Source organism: Cavia porcellus, unplaced genomic scaffold, assembly GCF_034190915.1.
Source record: "Cavia porcellus strain 051 isolate PalLab524CR breed Dunkin Hartley unplaced genomic scaffold, mCavPor4.1 scaffold_25, whole genome shotgun sequence".
Taxonomy (NCBI): Eukaryota; Metazoa; Chordata; class Mammalia; order Rodentia; family Caviidae; genus Cavia; species Cavia porcellus.
The window spans coordinates 27013118-27026806 of record NW_026947508.1 but is presented as its reverse complement, the minus strand read 5'-3'; the positions used below and the strand labels follow the sequence as shown (position 1 = coordinate 27026806).

General features: G+C 51.8%; 2 protein-coding genes across 3 annotated transcripts; both read right to left on the bottom strand.

The window, feature by feature from the left end:
* Positions 1 to 235: 235 nt before the first annotated feature.
* Gjb4 (gap junction protein beta 4) lies at positions 236 to 3636 on the bottom strand. Its single transcript, XM_063236039.1, has 2 exons — positions 2579 to 3636; positions 236 to 1339 (listed from the first exon to the last, which is right to left on the bottom strand). Exon 2 carries the CDS (start codon positions 1246 to 1248, stop codon positions 448 to 450), a length of 801 nt encoding a protein of 266 aa, XP_063092109.1. The 5' UTR covers positions 1249 to 1339; positions 2579 to 3636; the 3' UTR covers positions 236 to 447.
* A 134-nt stretch (positions 3637 to 3770) lies between these two features.
* Positions 3771 to 7111, bottom strand: Gjb5 (gap junction protein beta 5). 2 transcript variants are annotated; one of them, XM_013153772.3, is made up of 3 exons: positions 6786 to 7111; positions 5909 to 6115; positions 3771 to 4966 (listed from the first exon to the last, which is right to left on the bottom strand). In XM_013153772.3, the coding sequence occupies exon 3, from the start codon at positions 4940 to 4942 to the stop codon at positions 4121 to 4123; it is 822 nt and encodes a 273-aa protein (XP_013009226.2). In that variant the 5' UTR covers positions 4943 to 4966; positions 5909 to 6115; positions 6786 to 7111; the 3' UTR covers positions 3771 to 4120. The 2 variants fall into 2 exon arrangements, with proteins under 2 accessions (XP_013009226.2, XP_003471116.2); XM_003471068.4 differs by lacking the exon at positions 5909 to 6115 and having other exon boundaries at positions 6786 to 7110.
* Positions 7112 to 13689: the final 6578 nt, after the last annotated feature.

Sequence of the window (13689 nt, the reverse complement as noted above, 5' to 3'; positions counted from 1 at the left end):
TGGCCACAGTGGCTCCTCCTCTCCCTCTCTTGGCTTACAGACCTGTGAGGCCCTTGGTATAGTTCCTGTCTTTGGACATTTCCTTCTGGGTCCTAGGTATGCGTGTGCATGGGAGTGGGTGGGTAGATCTGAGGTTTTGGGGCTGGAGTTCCCAAGGAATAGTGTTGGCTTCCTCCTTGAGCTCCCTCTGAATCCCTCCCTTCCCTACTCAGCACTCCCCATATGGTCTACAAAGTACTGGGAAAATCATCTTTATTGGGATTTTGATATACGCTGTTGCCACAAAAAAAAAGCCCCACCAGTCATGAAGTCTTGAGTCCAACGAGCTGAACTGCGTCCCTCCCACTATGCACTGGGGTGGGCTTCCCGAGAACGCACGGCCACTCTCCGCATCTGCCTCTACCCTTGCCTGTTTTTCTCAGAGAAACCTACCTGCCATTTGACAGGTTATGGATACCCACTTTCGTTCATTAGGGCCGACTCAGCCTTCTTTAGGACAGAGTTCCCATCCTGGGGGTGCCCTTCCTGGGAGACCACATATGGTGGGCACGTATCGGGCAGGTGACACCGGTGCCGAGATTTCCGGGGTCGAGGACCCAGGCTCTCCCTGCACCTCTTGCCCACCAGGTAGGTGACCTCACAGAGGTTGAGCAGGATGCAGACGACAGCCGTGCCCACCATGAAGCAGGTGAAGACCTTCTTCTCTGTGGGCCTGGAGATGTAACAGTCCACAGTGTGGGGACAGGGGTCTATACTGCAGTGCACCACGCGGGGCATGTCATAGTTCTTGTAGAGGCGGTGGAAGACATAGAGGAAGGCCGAGTCCATGGCGACCTTGAAGATGAGACTCACCAAGTATGTCCACCAGAGCCCGCCGCGCTTCTTGCTGGGATTGCTGTACAGGGGTGGAGCATTGGGTCCGCGCTTCATGCGGTGCTTCTGCTCCCGCTCCTCCCGGTAGATCACATGCATGCCCACGAGCAGCGAGGGGCATGTGACCAGGATGAGCTGCAGCGCCCAGAGGCGCACGTGGGACACCGGGAAGAAGTGGTCATAGCAGACATTGGGGCAGCCCGGCTGGAGCGTGTTGCACACGAAGTCCTTCTGCTCTTCGTTCCACACATCCTTGGCGGCCACCAAGTACACCAGCAAGCGGAAGACGAACACCACCGACAGCCAGATGCGGCTCAGCGCCGTGGAGTACTTGTTCGCGCCACTCAGGCGTTTGTACAGAAATTCCCAGTCCATGCTGGTTCTGTCCTTTGGCCTCTGATGTAGATGCGTCTACAACTGTGTGTCACCCACTCAGGCCTGGGGGAGCCTGGAGGCCTGGAAGAATCTGGAAACGGGTGTCCTTAATGATGGTGTGGTTGACAAAATCATTTTACAAACCCCAGGTCATTATGTCCTCACCTGGAAGGGCTTGCACAGGGAGGGATTATCACTGTTTCTATTTCACAGGAAAGTAAGCTAAGGTCTAGAGGCACTTACCCAAGGCCCCATAAACTAGAAGCAGCAGAGCTGGTCTTGAACCTTGGTTTTCAGGTTCCAAAATCAGGGTCTACTTTACAAAGTAATAAATACAAATGAAGATACTATCCTGCATGGAGCAGCCAGCCAGCGTCTTTACTGCATGTTTTAGTCTCAAAAGCATGGATGATCCCATCAGCTCTCCCATCTCATCTAACTTCCACTGAATGCCACAAGAGCCAGACCCTGGGCTTGGCACATCTGCATCAGCCCCTGGTAGATCCCGGAACAGTCTCCATCCTCTCCTCTCTGGCTCCAGAAGGCTTCCCAGATATTCCCTTCCAAACTAAACAGGCACTTTAGAATTATGGTGGCTTGGCATCTTGCCTGCCATGCCACGTAGTCAGTGCTGGTGCAGAAGGGCTGACCACAGTGGGCTCCTCTGGAATTCCAGCTGTGTTAGCTTCAAAGAGGGCCCAGGGGAAGAGACAGAGGCTGGATTCTGGCCTGGTCTGTTTCTCGATATTGCTTTCCTATCTCAGGGACACTTCTGTATTTGCTTAGTGGCTATGTGCTAGCCACATCTCCCAATATTTGCATTCAGAGTCCCCTGTACCTAACCTCTGCACTCCCTTACTAGGAGTCTCTTTTATTTTCTGTCCCAATCCCTGCTCTCCTCCCTCCCCAAGTCAGCTCCCACCCTGCTCAGACACACTACCCCCAGGACACATGCCAACTACTCTTGTCTTCCGAGGCAGCCTGCTTCCCCTGCACTATGTGGCCTGCTGACTTGTTTTCCTTGTGGTACTGCCAGCTGCTGGGAAGGTTACTCTATACTTACTCGCCTGTCTCCCCCGGACCCGCTTTGAGCTGGCCCGGGGAATACTCAGTAGGTTCTGGTCCCTTCTCTTTGTCCACTCCTTCTTTGGTCTGGCGGGATATTCCTTTCCTTCTTTGGAGCTTCCTTGGGGCTCTTCCAGGAACCCTAAGCCCTTGTCCCCCGCCCCACCTCCCTGAAGCCTGGCCCACAGCCTGAGATCCCTTGGGTAACCTCAGTCCTGTGGGTTCCTTCTTCCCAGCCCCTTCTCCAGCCCTGTTTGGTCCTCACCTCTCCCTTCTTGTGGATCCGGCTCACTCTCTTGTCCCTGGGATGCCCTTCTGCCTGAGTGTCTCCCCAAAGTAGCTTTTGTTTCTTCTTCCCAGCGGGGTGGGACTTTCTGAGCTAATGAACCAAGCAAGGATAGATGGGCAGGGCAGGATGGGAGGCGGATTTCCCCAGGGAAATATTCAGAGCAAACACCTGCAGCTCTTCTCTCCTGGCCCACGCTTCTCCTTCCAGTTTGGCTGGGCTGGCAGGTAAGTGGGTGAGAATGCAGAGGGGGACAAGAGCTCGGTGACATGTGTGGCACCAGTGGCATTGACTTCTTCCTTCTTCATGCCTCATTGCCTTGCTCCATTGTCCCCAGTCCCCCTTTCTGCCCTTCTGACTCTGAGGTCCTCAGTGACTGACATCTATGGCAAGTGGCAACCTTGATTTAGCCTAGGATGGTGCCCTACCTTGGTGGGGATATTTCTGCCAACTACAGCTTGGGCTGAATAGGGGATGAGAGGAGCTGACTAGAACTTGTCTAGACCCGCTGCTCTATTGGAGATAAGGAATGTAGGTGAGCAGCGTGGAGTGTGTCAGCTGGCATGGGACCAGGCACAGCCTTGCCATCCATCCTCGTGGGCCTAAGCCCCTGTGCTTCTGGAGAAGGCTTCCAGGAAGACTGAGGATGACCTGGCAGGGGCTGCAGAGGGGTCTGGGGCCATGACTGGCTGGGATAGTGAAGGTTAATGTGCAGCTAAGGAGCTACCTATCTACCTCCCTAGGAGCAGGGATTAACATTTATGTGACATTTTATAACCAACTAACCCTACTCACAGCCACGACCCCACAGTAGCCCTATGGGGTAGTCATTACTAACCCATTTTGGAGCGGAGATGGAGTTACTTTTTGAAGTTTCAGCTGTGCATGGGTTTGAGTGCAGTCATGCTGACTCCAGAGTCCATGCACTTTCCATATAGTATGTTCCATTGCTTATGGAGCCATCTCAAGAGCCTAAACTTGCAAGAGGGCCTAGAGGATAGCCTGGAGCATGAGCAAGTGGCATGGTCCCCTGGAGTTCTGGGGTACCCTTTTCAGGAGGAAAGGAGGCCCTGCCATCTGGCAAATCAAGTATAATCTTTTGCAAGGGCAGAGAGATGCACACACTGGTGTGATGGGGGTCACAAGGCCAAATAACAAAGGGCACCTAGGGTCAGTGAATGCAATGACCTTTATTAAGCCCTGACTGTGCACCTCACATTGAAGGTACTTGCCCACCTGTTCTCTGATTAAACTTCTCCTTGCTACCACCTCATGTAGTGGTGCTCTGTGTTGGCACTTTATAGCAGAGGAAACTGAGGCACAGGGCAGTGGGATCATTTGTCCAGGTTGCCAGAGCTTGTGCTAGGACTTGGAGCTGAGGAATAGGGACTGGACCCACTGCCATCCGAGTCCTCCCGTGCCTGCCTCCAACTCATTACCCTGCTCCTCAGCTTTGAGACTGTGAGAGAAGCCAGATCTCTCAGGTCAGGCCCACCCTCCTGGGTCCAGCCAGGCAACCCCTCAAACCACAGTTTTCTTCACATAGTCTTGGGGGCAGTCAGGCACAAGCGGCGAGTGAGTGTCAGGACCCAGAAAGATGAGGTCACCTGAGAGGAGGTCCTTCTGTTTGCAGGAAGCAGTGACACAGTCTGGGTAATGCCCCACGGGCGTGGCCTGCACTTTCCTTGCTGCCAAGTACTCCCGACACCGCTTGCTCACTAGGTAGGACAGTTCTACAAGGTTGAGTAGGATGCAGATGACAGCAGTGATCACCATAAAGAGAGTGAAGATGTTCTTTTCCGAGGGCTTGGAGATGAAGCAGTCCACTGTGTTGGGACAGGGAGCTATGTGGCACTTGACCACAGGAGGGAGGGTGTACCTAGGGTAGAAGGAGTGGAACACATAGAGGAAGGTGACATCTATACCAGCCTTAAAGACCAGGCTGCAGACGTACGTCCACCAGAGCCCGCCCCGCTTCTTGCCAGGGTCCAGGTAGAGGCGCCCGCCATCCTCCCCAACTGCCTCTCGGTGCTTCTTCTCCTGAGCCTTGCGGTAGGCCACATGCATGACCACCAGCAGAGAGGGGCACGTGACCAGGATGAGCTGCAGCGCCCAGAGGCGCACATGGGACACGGGGAAGAACTGATCAAAGCAGACATTGGAGCAGCCCGGCTGATGGGTATTGCAGTCAAAGTCCTTGTGGTCGTCGCTCCACACACGCTCAGCTGTCACCACATATACCAGCACGCGGAAGATGAAAACCAGAGACAGCCAAATGCGCCCAAAGGCTGTGGAGTACTTGTTGACCCCACTGAGGAGCGCCTCAAAGATCCCCCAGTTCATGGTGGACCCAAGCGTTGGTTGCCACTGTAGGGGAAGGAACAAAATAATTTCCCATGTTGAAAGAAAGCTTGTTCTGAGCCCTTCATAGAAGACACTATCATATTTAATCCTCACAACCACCAGGGGAATTGGGCTTACTATTGTTCCCATTTTATAGATGGAGAAAACAGAGATTTAGAGGAAGAATAGGAGCTTATACAACTATTAGGTGCAGATGTGAGACTTGAGCATAGATGATTCAAATCTCAACTCTACTGATAAAAGTGGATCCAGGCAGGTCTAGGGAGCCACCCAGTCCTCCCAAGAATCCTGCAGAGGGAAGCTCTATGGGCATCACACGTTCTGTCTTCTTCTACCCTTCACTTGTGGGGCCTGAGCTTTAAGGTGACTTCTCCCTTTTCTGAGCATTGCTTTCTCCTCTCAGACAGCTCCTTCCCAAGGGAGGCCTGATCACTATCTTTTGCTGGCTCAGGGGGTAGGACTGAAATCTTGTCTCAAGCCTCTACCTGGCCTAACACTCTGTAAATATCTACTCAGGTGGGACTCACCCAAATTAAGGTCAGTGGTAATCCAGCTGGACTGAGAAAAGGATTTTGTGTTAGGAAAAGTTGGCAAACACTGGGTTCAGTAAAGTTAAACATTATTCATTATTTAACCATGTTACTGAATCACTTTGTGACTCTCCGAGAGAGGGATGAACTGGGAAGCATTGCCCAAAGTCTTTGGACCACAGAACCACTATAGTGCTTTGATCATCTTTCAAAGCAGCCTTGACCAGACACCAACATGAGAAATGCTGCTCTGGTCAGTTTTGCTGGTGCTTCTGGCTTGAGGAGCGTATGCAAGCAGATACACTCTCATTCAGGGAGTAAGATTGTTGTGCAGAGAGTAAGGGGCCTGCTTCCTCACTGGGAATCCTGTGCTTAGGTCCTGGGGTACCCCGAGATCCAGGCAGCATAGTCTCACCTGATGTGCACTTGGGGACCTCAGGGAGCCTGTGCTTTAAGGGGTCATGATATCCTCCGTGCTCTGGTCCAGGTGGAAGGTCACAGCCCTCCTGAGATCCCATCCCTGTGTGCTTACAACTGCAAAGCAGGGTGATGGGGGCAGCCGGCATGGATTGGTTGTTTGATAGAAGCTGCCAGAGTCAATACACTATTCCTTCACGGTGACCTTAGGAGGGATAGATCTTTTATCTCCAGTTTATGAAGAAAGAGCACAGAGATATTAATCAATTTCTCACCGTTACATAGCTAGTAGGCAGCAGAGCTGTGATTTGAATCTAAGCGGGCTGGCTCCAGGGCCCACCCTTTGGGAACTCCCTAGTCTTGGGTGGGCCCCTTTCCTCAAGTTTCGGTGAGCTGTCTGCTGCTCTTTTTGGATCCCAGTGAGCAAGGCAGGGATAGCTCTCCTCCCCACCCAGTCTCTACAGCACGTCCCACTTGGCCTCAGGCCCCTCTCTGAGTCATCGGCTTCTCTGCTCAGTCCTGCCTTAGGCGGGTGGGACTGGCAGCCTCTCCCCAGCACTGGGGAGACCCAGCCCTTAGCCCCAGGGCTTCTCACCCAGCCTGCCCTGCACTCAGGGGCAAGGAGGGAGAGGCCTTTCGGCAGACTGAGGCTGCTGCCTGCGAGCTCTCAGCCCTGTCCCACTCGGTTCCTTGCTCCCGCGTATCCCTCTGGGGAGAGCAGGAAGAGCCAAAGGGGAGGTGTGGGTTTTCAGTCCTGTACCGCCAGGACTTCAAGGGCCAGAGCATCCAGGCTGTCTCCCTCCACTTGCTACCAGAAAAATCTCCCTTGTCAAGTGTGCAAGGGGCAGGACACATCTGGACACAGATGCTTTTACCTGAGTTGCTGCTCCTCAGCGCTGTCCTGGAACCCGCTCGTGGCAGCCGATGTGGAATTCACCAAGCCTCAGGAAGTCATGTCAGAACTGAGGAAGATGTCTCAGGAAGCACATTCCTGGGCCAGAGCCTGCTAGGCCGCCTGGGTGTGTGGGGTGGGAGGGAGGAGGAGGTGGGAGAGGTGGAGGAGGAGCTGCGGCCTGCACTGCTATTGGCTGAACCCCAGCCTCCCTGGCTGCCTCCTTTGAGGCTAAGAAGCTCAAAGGAGTCTCTCCTCTGGGTGTGCAGAATCCAGGGTCCTGGAGTTCTCTGAGAATCACACTTCCACATGGAGCCCCTGCTTACCCTCCCATCCCTGGGCTTGTGTGGGAGGGCCTCATTTCCGTCCTGCCTCCTTATTTCTTTTCCAAAATTCTTGACTGCTAACTCAGCCCTTCTCTGGCTTTTGTGGTGGCTAATTGTGTTCTGGTCACACTCTGCTTGCTCCTGAGTGGCTCTCCATTCTCATAGTGCAGTAAAGCTGGCTGCCTCTACTTGCCAACTTGTCTCTGGCCCAGAGGCTTTTTTCTCTCCAATTGCCCCACCAGGATGCCCTTCTCTCTCCTTCCTCATCATCTGCCAGATCCTCTGAAACTTGGTGCAATCGAGTCTTGTCTGCATCACTGTATCCAGACTCCACACTCTCCATCTGCAACTGGATCCAATTCCTGAATCTGGTCCTCTCACTACTGCTTCTGGGCTCCACATGCTGTATTTGGGTCTAACACTCTCACATTTCGACCCTATACTTCTGCATCTAGACACTAAATGCCCAAATCTGGATTCCACAAGCCTGTTCCTATTCCCCACGATATGAGTCCCTTATCTCTGCATTTGGGCCTTACACCCTTGCACCTGGAGCTCTACATCCTGATTCTGCAGTTAACATCCCTGCATCTGGAGCCCATATCGCTGTAATTTGTCCCCTCATCCCTGCATCTGGACCTGTCACTGCTGTGCCTGGAGCCCACACTTCTCTGTACTTTGTACCTGGTACCACAACTCTGCATCTGGAATCTCACAGCCCTTCCAGATTTTGACCCATGGCTTACCTGCTCCCTCTCTGTACAAGGAGATATCTTGCTCCTGTGAGAAGTGTCATGAGGAGATGGTGGGGTGATAGAGTGCACAGAGTGGCCCAAATTGTGGCTCTGCCACTTCCTTACTGTGTGGCCTCGTAGTGTGGGGGCGTGGATTCACCTGGCAAGTGATGAAGTGCTTGGGATGCTGCCCAGCTCAAAGGAAGCCCTTTATACAGTTGCCTCTAACAGATGTAGACTGTCTGGTTGGGGCAGCATAGATCAGTTCTAACACTGTGAAAAGGCCTATAAGAGGAATAGAGAAAGGAGTGTCAATATTTGCCAGTGGGAGACTTGGAGAAGTGACATTTAAGCTGGTTCTTGAAGGACTTGCAGGAGTTCATCAAGAGGGGAGAAGGAGAGGCCTTCAAGGCGTGAGCACACTGTGTGCAGAGGACCTCTGTAAACCATGGTGGAGGAGCATTACAGAGTGTGAGGTGGGAGGTGTACCCAGGACAAATAAAGCAAGGACAACTATGTCAACACATCAGGGAAACAACAGATAAGGATCATTGCTGTCCCCACAACATGCCCAGGGATATGCAAAACTGAAAGTGCAGGCTCCTGGCGTGTGTCCCCTTCATTTGCATTGCAGTTGACCTCCTCCCCTCAGTGGGTTTGGGACTCTGACACTTTCTCTAAAAATCTGGGTGTGGTGCACACAGCTGTAGTCCCAGCACTCAGGAGGCTGAGGCAAGAGGATTACTGTAAATTTGAGATCAGCCTAGGCTACAAAGTGAGCTCAAGGCTAGTTTGAACTCATAAGAGACTCTGTCTCAAAAAGACAAAATGAAGAAACAAACAAACAAAACCTCATAGTTGAAAGGATTTTGCCCTAAAGGGGACGCTGTAGGGGTGGGAGGCTGGGAGGCGGAGGGTCACCTTCCCTGCCCCTAAACAATTTACCTGTGGCCTGAAATGGATGCCAATGAGCTACCTGTGCGTCAGTAATGCACCTTAGGGTCCGCCTCAAACCTAAGCTATATGGATGCCCCCACCCCATGTGTCCAGCAGACAGAAAGCCAGACCTCAGTGGTCAGGGGTTCTCTCTCTGCATTCTTAAAATAAAGGCCACTTTATTTCACATTTCTATCTTCTTAGCTGTGCCGAAAATTCTATCAAAAGTGTCAGAAACTCCCACTCCTGATGGCTGGGCTGTGTCAGATACTCTATTAGGCCATGACTCTTTAAAATTTGCAGCTGTAGATCTCCCATAATTCCAGGATCTTAAGACACCCAGTACCTGCCCTGCTAGGGTCATGAACTGTTTGTACAGGGCTGTTGCTACTACCACTGATTCTCATTACTCCAGGTGTTTGTTTCTGTAAGTCACTATGAATACCAGGTTTATGTGTTTGGATTATATGGCATTATAACTGCTTTGCTATTCAGAGGCGGGGCAGATTGGAAGACCTGGTCACCGTGAGTGAGTGACTCTTCCTGGCTCCTCCATTTACTCATTCTGCTTTCCTGCTCCCATGATCAAGCAGCTTTTCTTCAGCCGGGTCCCTCTGCCATGCTATTTGCCTGGGAGCCAGTGGATTATGGAGTGAAACCTCTACAAACTGGGAGCCAAAGTACATTTCTTTTCCTTTAAGTGGAAGGTGTTGAGGGTTTGCCCTAGCAGTGAGCAAAGTAATAAAGACTCCAGGTCTGTAAATAGTGACCATTGCTCTCAGTAGAAATACAAGGCCAGCTTCCTGTGAGCCATTGGTTGTATTTTCTACTGATCAGTACGTTGCCTTGTTTCATATGTGCTTCTGTTTAAAGACATTTTATCAAACACAGAACAGTGATTTGGTAACTCTGAACTCCTGCCCTGCCACTGCCACTGTAGCTCCTGCCAGAATGGGGCTCATTTGCCACACATTTCCTCCCGGAGACACATCACAGCCTCCTGGTTCTTAGGAAGACGAGACAGCTTGTCTGCACTGTGCTTGGGGCTGTTGTAAACAGTAATGTCACCAAGAAAAAGCATAACAATCAGAAAAATGCAGTCCTAAATAGACCCCTGGGAGACATGTATTTAAGGAAGGGACTCTTGAGGAAGAAGGAAGAGTGTTGCCTTGTTTGGGCTCAGCTAGGAGCGTGTGCATGGCGTGACTTAGTCTCTCTGGTCTCTGCTTGACTCGCTAGGCTTCCCTGGCCCTCAGCTGGGTTTGTCACCAGCTTCTGCTGGGACGATCCCACTCCCCAGGCTCCTTGCTGCGTCTGCTCTGCTGGCTGCTGCCTGTGCTGGAGTTGTCACATGTGGGTGGGTGAGAGCAGGACTTTGTCCTGGAGTCCACGTTCCCTGCTGAATGTAACAGGCTGGGGGAGGTCTAGGCATCCTGACTTGGTCCTTGGCCAGCTGACTCAAAATGCTTGTTCCCCCAGGAGAGTGAGGCTTTGCTCCCAGGGGAACAAGGCAGTTGGCCTGGGGTCAGGAAAGGCTGAAAATGGAGGAGGGAGGAGTCATAATAACATCAGTTCAATTGTTTATCACCCGTTGGGCCAGGAACCAAGACACACGCTCTACTTAGGTCGTGCTTGTGATGACTTGTTCTTCTCTCCATTCGGTTCTCTGCACACTGCAGAGCTGTCTCTGGAAAATGTAAATCATACTTAAAAAAAAATCTTTCAGCGGCTCTGTAAGGCTCTTGAAGAAAATCCTTTCTTACTCATACGGCTTGTAGGGCCCTGCACAGGCTGATCATTACTACCATCCCCACGCTCAGTTTATTCTTCTCAGTCCTTGTGCCCCAGGCTCACCAGCCTGCTTTTGCCTTCTTGACCACAGCACTGTTTCCCACTGCAGGACCTTTGCACATGTCTTAATGATCTTTCCTCATTTTCTCTGAGCTATCATGGATTTAGGCTCAAAATTCTAATTTAAATGTCACTCCCTCAGAAAAAGCTTCCCTTGTTCTCAAAACCAGCGCCAGTTCTCTGTGGTAGAATCTCTTTTGTGACAGTTGAACTTGGAGAATTATTGGTGTATTTGTATGTTAAATCTTCTTTCTTCTTTTAGACTATGGTCTTGAAGGGCTGGAGCGAGACACACTCTACCTGAACCACCAGGCACACACCGAGATGGGAGCAGTCCAATCCTCCAGCGCTGGAAGGATGCAGGGTGCTGCAGATCCATTTCTGCCCTCAGTGGCTTCTATCCTAGGGCAGAGTAGGGGAGACTCAGACACTTGGGACTTAGGAAGAGCTGTGTGACACACAGAATCCACATACACCTTGGTTCAAGTCCCATTTGTATTCCCTGGTAGTGCAACCCTGGTCAAGTCATTTGTTCTCTGGGCCTTGACTTCCTTTCTGAGTGCAGTGTGGGCAAGGGGTGCCCTTGTGAGGTGCACTGGGCTGGACCCCAGTAGGGAATGGTGATGGCAGTAAGCCCACTCCACACACACTGGTCTTTTTCTCCCCCAAAGCCATGGCTTTTCTTTTGCAGAGTGACATTCATATTCTTCACCCCCACCCCCGCCGCCCCAGGCTCTCATGGTGGGGGGCAGGAGTGGGGTACTAATGGCCAGGGTCTCCTCTGTTGCTCTTCCTACTATTTCTGAGGCTTAGTAGGGGCTAGGTCATGGCAGCAGTGAAACTTACTGTCCCTGAGACTGGACCCAGTGTCTCTGTGCCTCCTTCTCCTCCGGCCAGGCCCACACCCCACACTGAGGCCGGATGCAGAGCTCCCTCACCTCGTGCCCTAATGTTGCGGGGAAGCTTGGCTCAGTTTCCTCTGGGGCCTCTTTTGAAGATGACTGAAGGCTGACGAGGAGTTCCTGAACCTTTAACCACCAACTCCCACATTCTCTCTGTGGGTTCCAACTTCCAGCCCTGGGAGGCTCCCTTTGGGAATCCGGCCTGGAGGTTCAGTGCCTCTGCACAGACATGGGCCATGTGGCTTGGGAACAATCAGACTTTTAAGTACTGTTCCATGGAGTGGCCAGGATCTGGCCCTCACCTTCCTGGCTGCTGCATTCCGGTGATTAGCAGCACCGTGTGCAGCACGTCAGCTCACAGCAGACAGGCCCAGTGTCCAGTTGCCACCACCTGCTACACTGCCTGGGGCTCTCTGGGCTCTTGTCACTCTTTGACTGAAAGAAAGAGCCTTCCACCGCTTCCCAGAGGGCCCCAGCAGGGTCGAACTCAGCTGCCCCCAGAAGTACCCTTCTCCAATCCCACATCCTTCATCAGCTTCCCTCCCTTCTCCACCTCACCTCTCTTTTCTTGTGCTACATTTCCTGGGATTGGCTCCCAAATAAACACTTTGCCTGCACATCTGTCTCCGGTTTAGCTTTGGGAAAGCCCAAACTAAGACACCTTGTGTTTGCATACAGCAGCACCGTCATTTCCCAGGGAATTCTCCTGTCCCTGCTCTAACCCTCTCTGGCTCTCAGACGGGCTTTCCTGGTGACTGTTGATTGGGCCAGACTGTCCATGGAACTTGGACACGGGATAGATAGATAGATAGATAGATAGATAGATAGATAGAGAGACTCTGAGGATAGTGTGATAGTGAGGTTCTGGACTGTGGGTGGCTTGGGTTTGAAAATGCTACTATGCTGGATGAGACAATTATTCTGGTACAGAAAAGGAGGCAAAAAGATGAGATGAGAGCCAGGGATATAGTTCAGTGGCATAAGCAAGTGCCTGCCTGGTAAGTACAAGGTTCTGAGTTCGATTCCCAGTCCCTTTAACCCCCCATCACTGCTCAGGATGGAGCCCAGAAATACCATTTTCTTTTTTTGCGTGCACAGAGACATATCATCCCTTTGCTGAGCCTGTTCAACTTAGGTTTCTGCCACTGGCGACCAAAAACACTCTGTGACCTTGAGTTTGCCATTTTACAGTGGCTCTGGCACAATAAGTGTTTAAGTTCATTGACTGACTTACACTGAACCCGCCTCCTTTTATTTGTGCATGGGGTTGATAATAACTACTTTTTAAGGTTGCTGCATGGGTAAAATGAGAAAGCGAGAAGGGCCGGGCTGTTGTGGTATGCTGGTGTTGCCAAAAACCACAGACTCAGTGTCACACAAAACAGAAATGTATATGCTCAGCTCTGGAGGCTTAGAAATCAGATCAAGGTGCCTGCAGCTGATGAGGGTCTTACTGTCCCCAGGGTGGAAACTTGAGCACTGAGTCCTGTGGAGAGGAGAAATACCGTGTCCTCACATAGCAGAAGGCTGAAGGGCGAAAAAGGACAGATTCCCCCTACCAAGCCTTTGATGACAGCACCACCCCATTCTGGAGGAGCAGAGCCCTCATGAAGTAAACCCCTCCAGGAGCTCCTGCTCTAGCTCGGTTGCATGAAGGATTAAATTTCCACCCCCTGGATGTGCGGAGCAGCTTCAGATCACAGCAAGGCCTTTGTGGAGTCTGAAGAGTCAGAGCCAAGAGAAGAGATCCGTCCTGTCAGGTCGGCTGGGGAGGACACCGGGCAGGGAGACTCGCGGCTCTGCTGGCCGCTGAACACGGGTGTGAAGTTGACAGTAACAACAAGAGTGGAACTGGATGAATGGCTTGACACACCTTTTGGTTTTTTTCTTCTCAAAATCTATAAGAAGGGCAGAGAAGGGAATTAGTGTTTATTGACTGTGTCCCGTAGCTGCTCCGGGCCCAACTCCTTGCATACATCAGACTCCAACTGTGACGCCGAGGCCAGTGTTTGGTTTAGCCTTCATGGTGCTAAAAAAACGTTTCAATTAATTGCCAATACATTCAGAGCTGGAATTCCCCCTGAAAACATGTTTGTGGGGATACTCTTGAAGCAGCAGAAGACCTGGCAAGGTGGGTC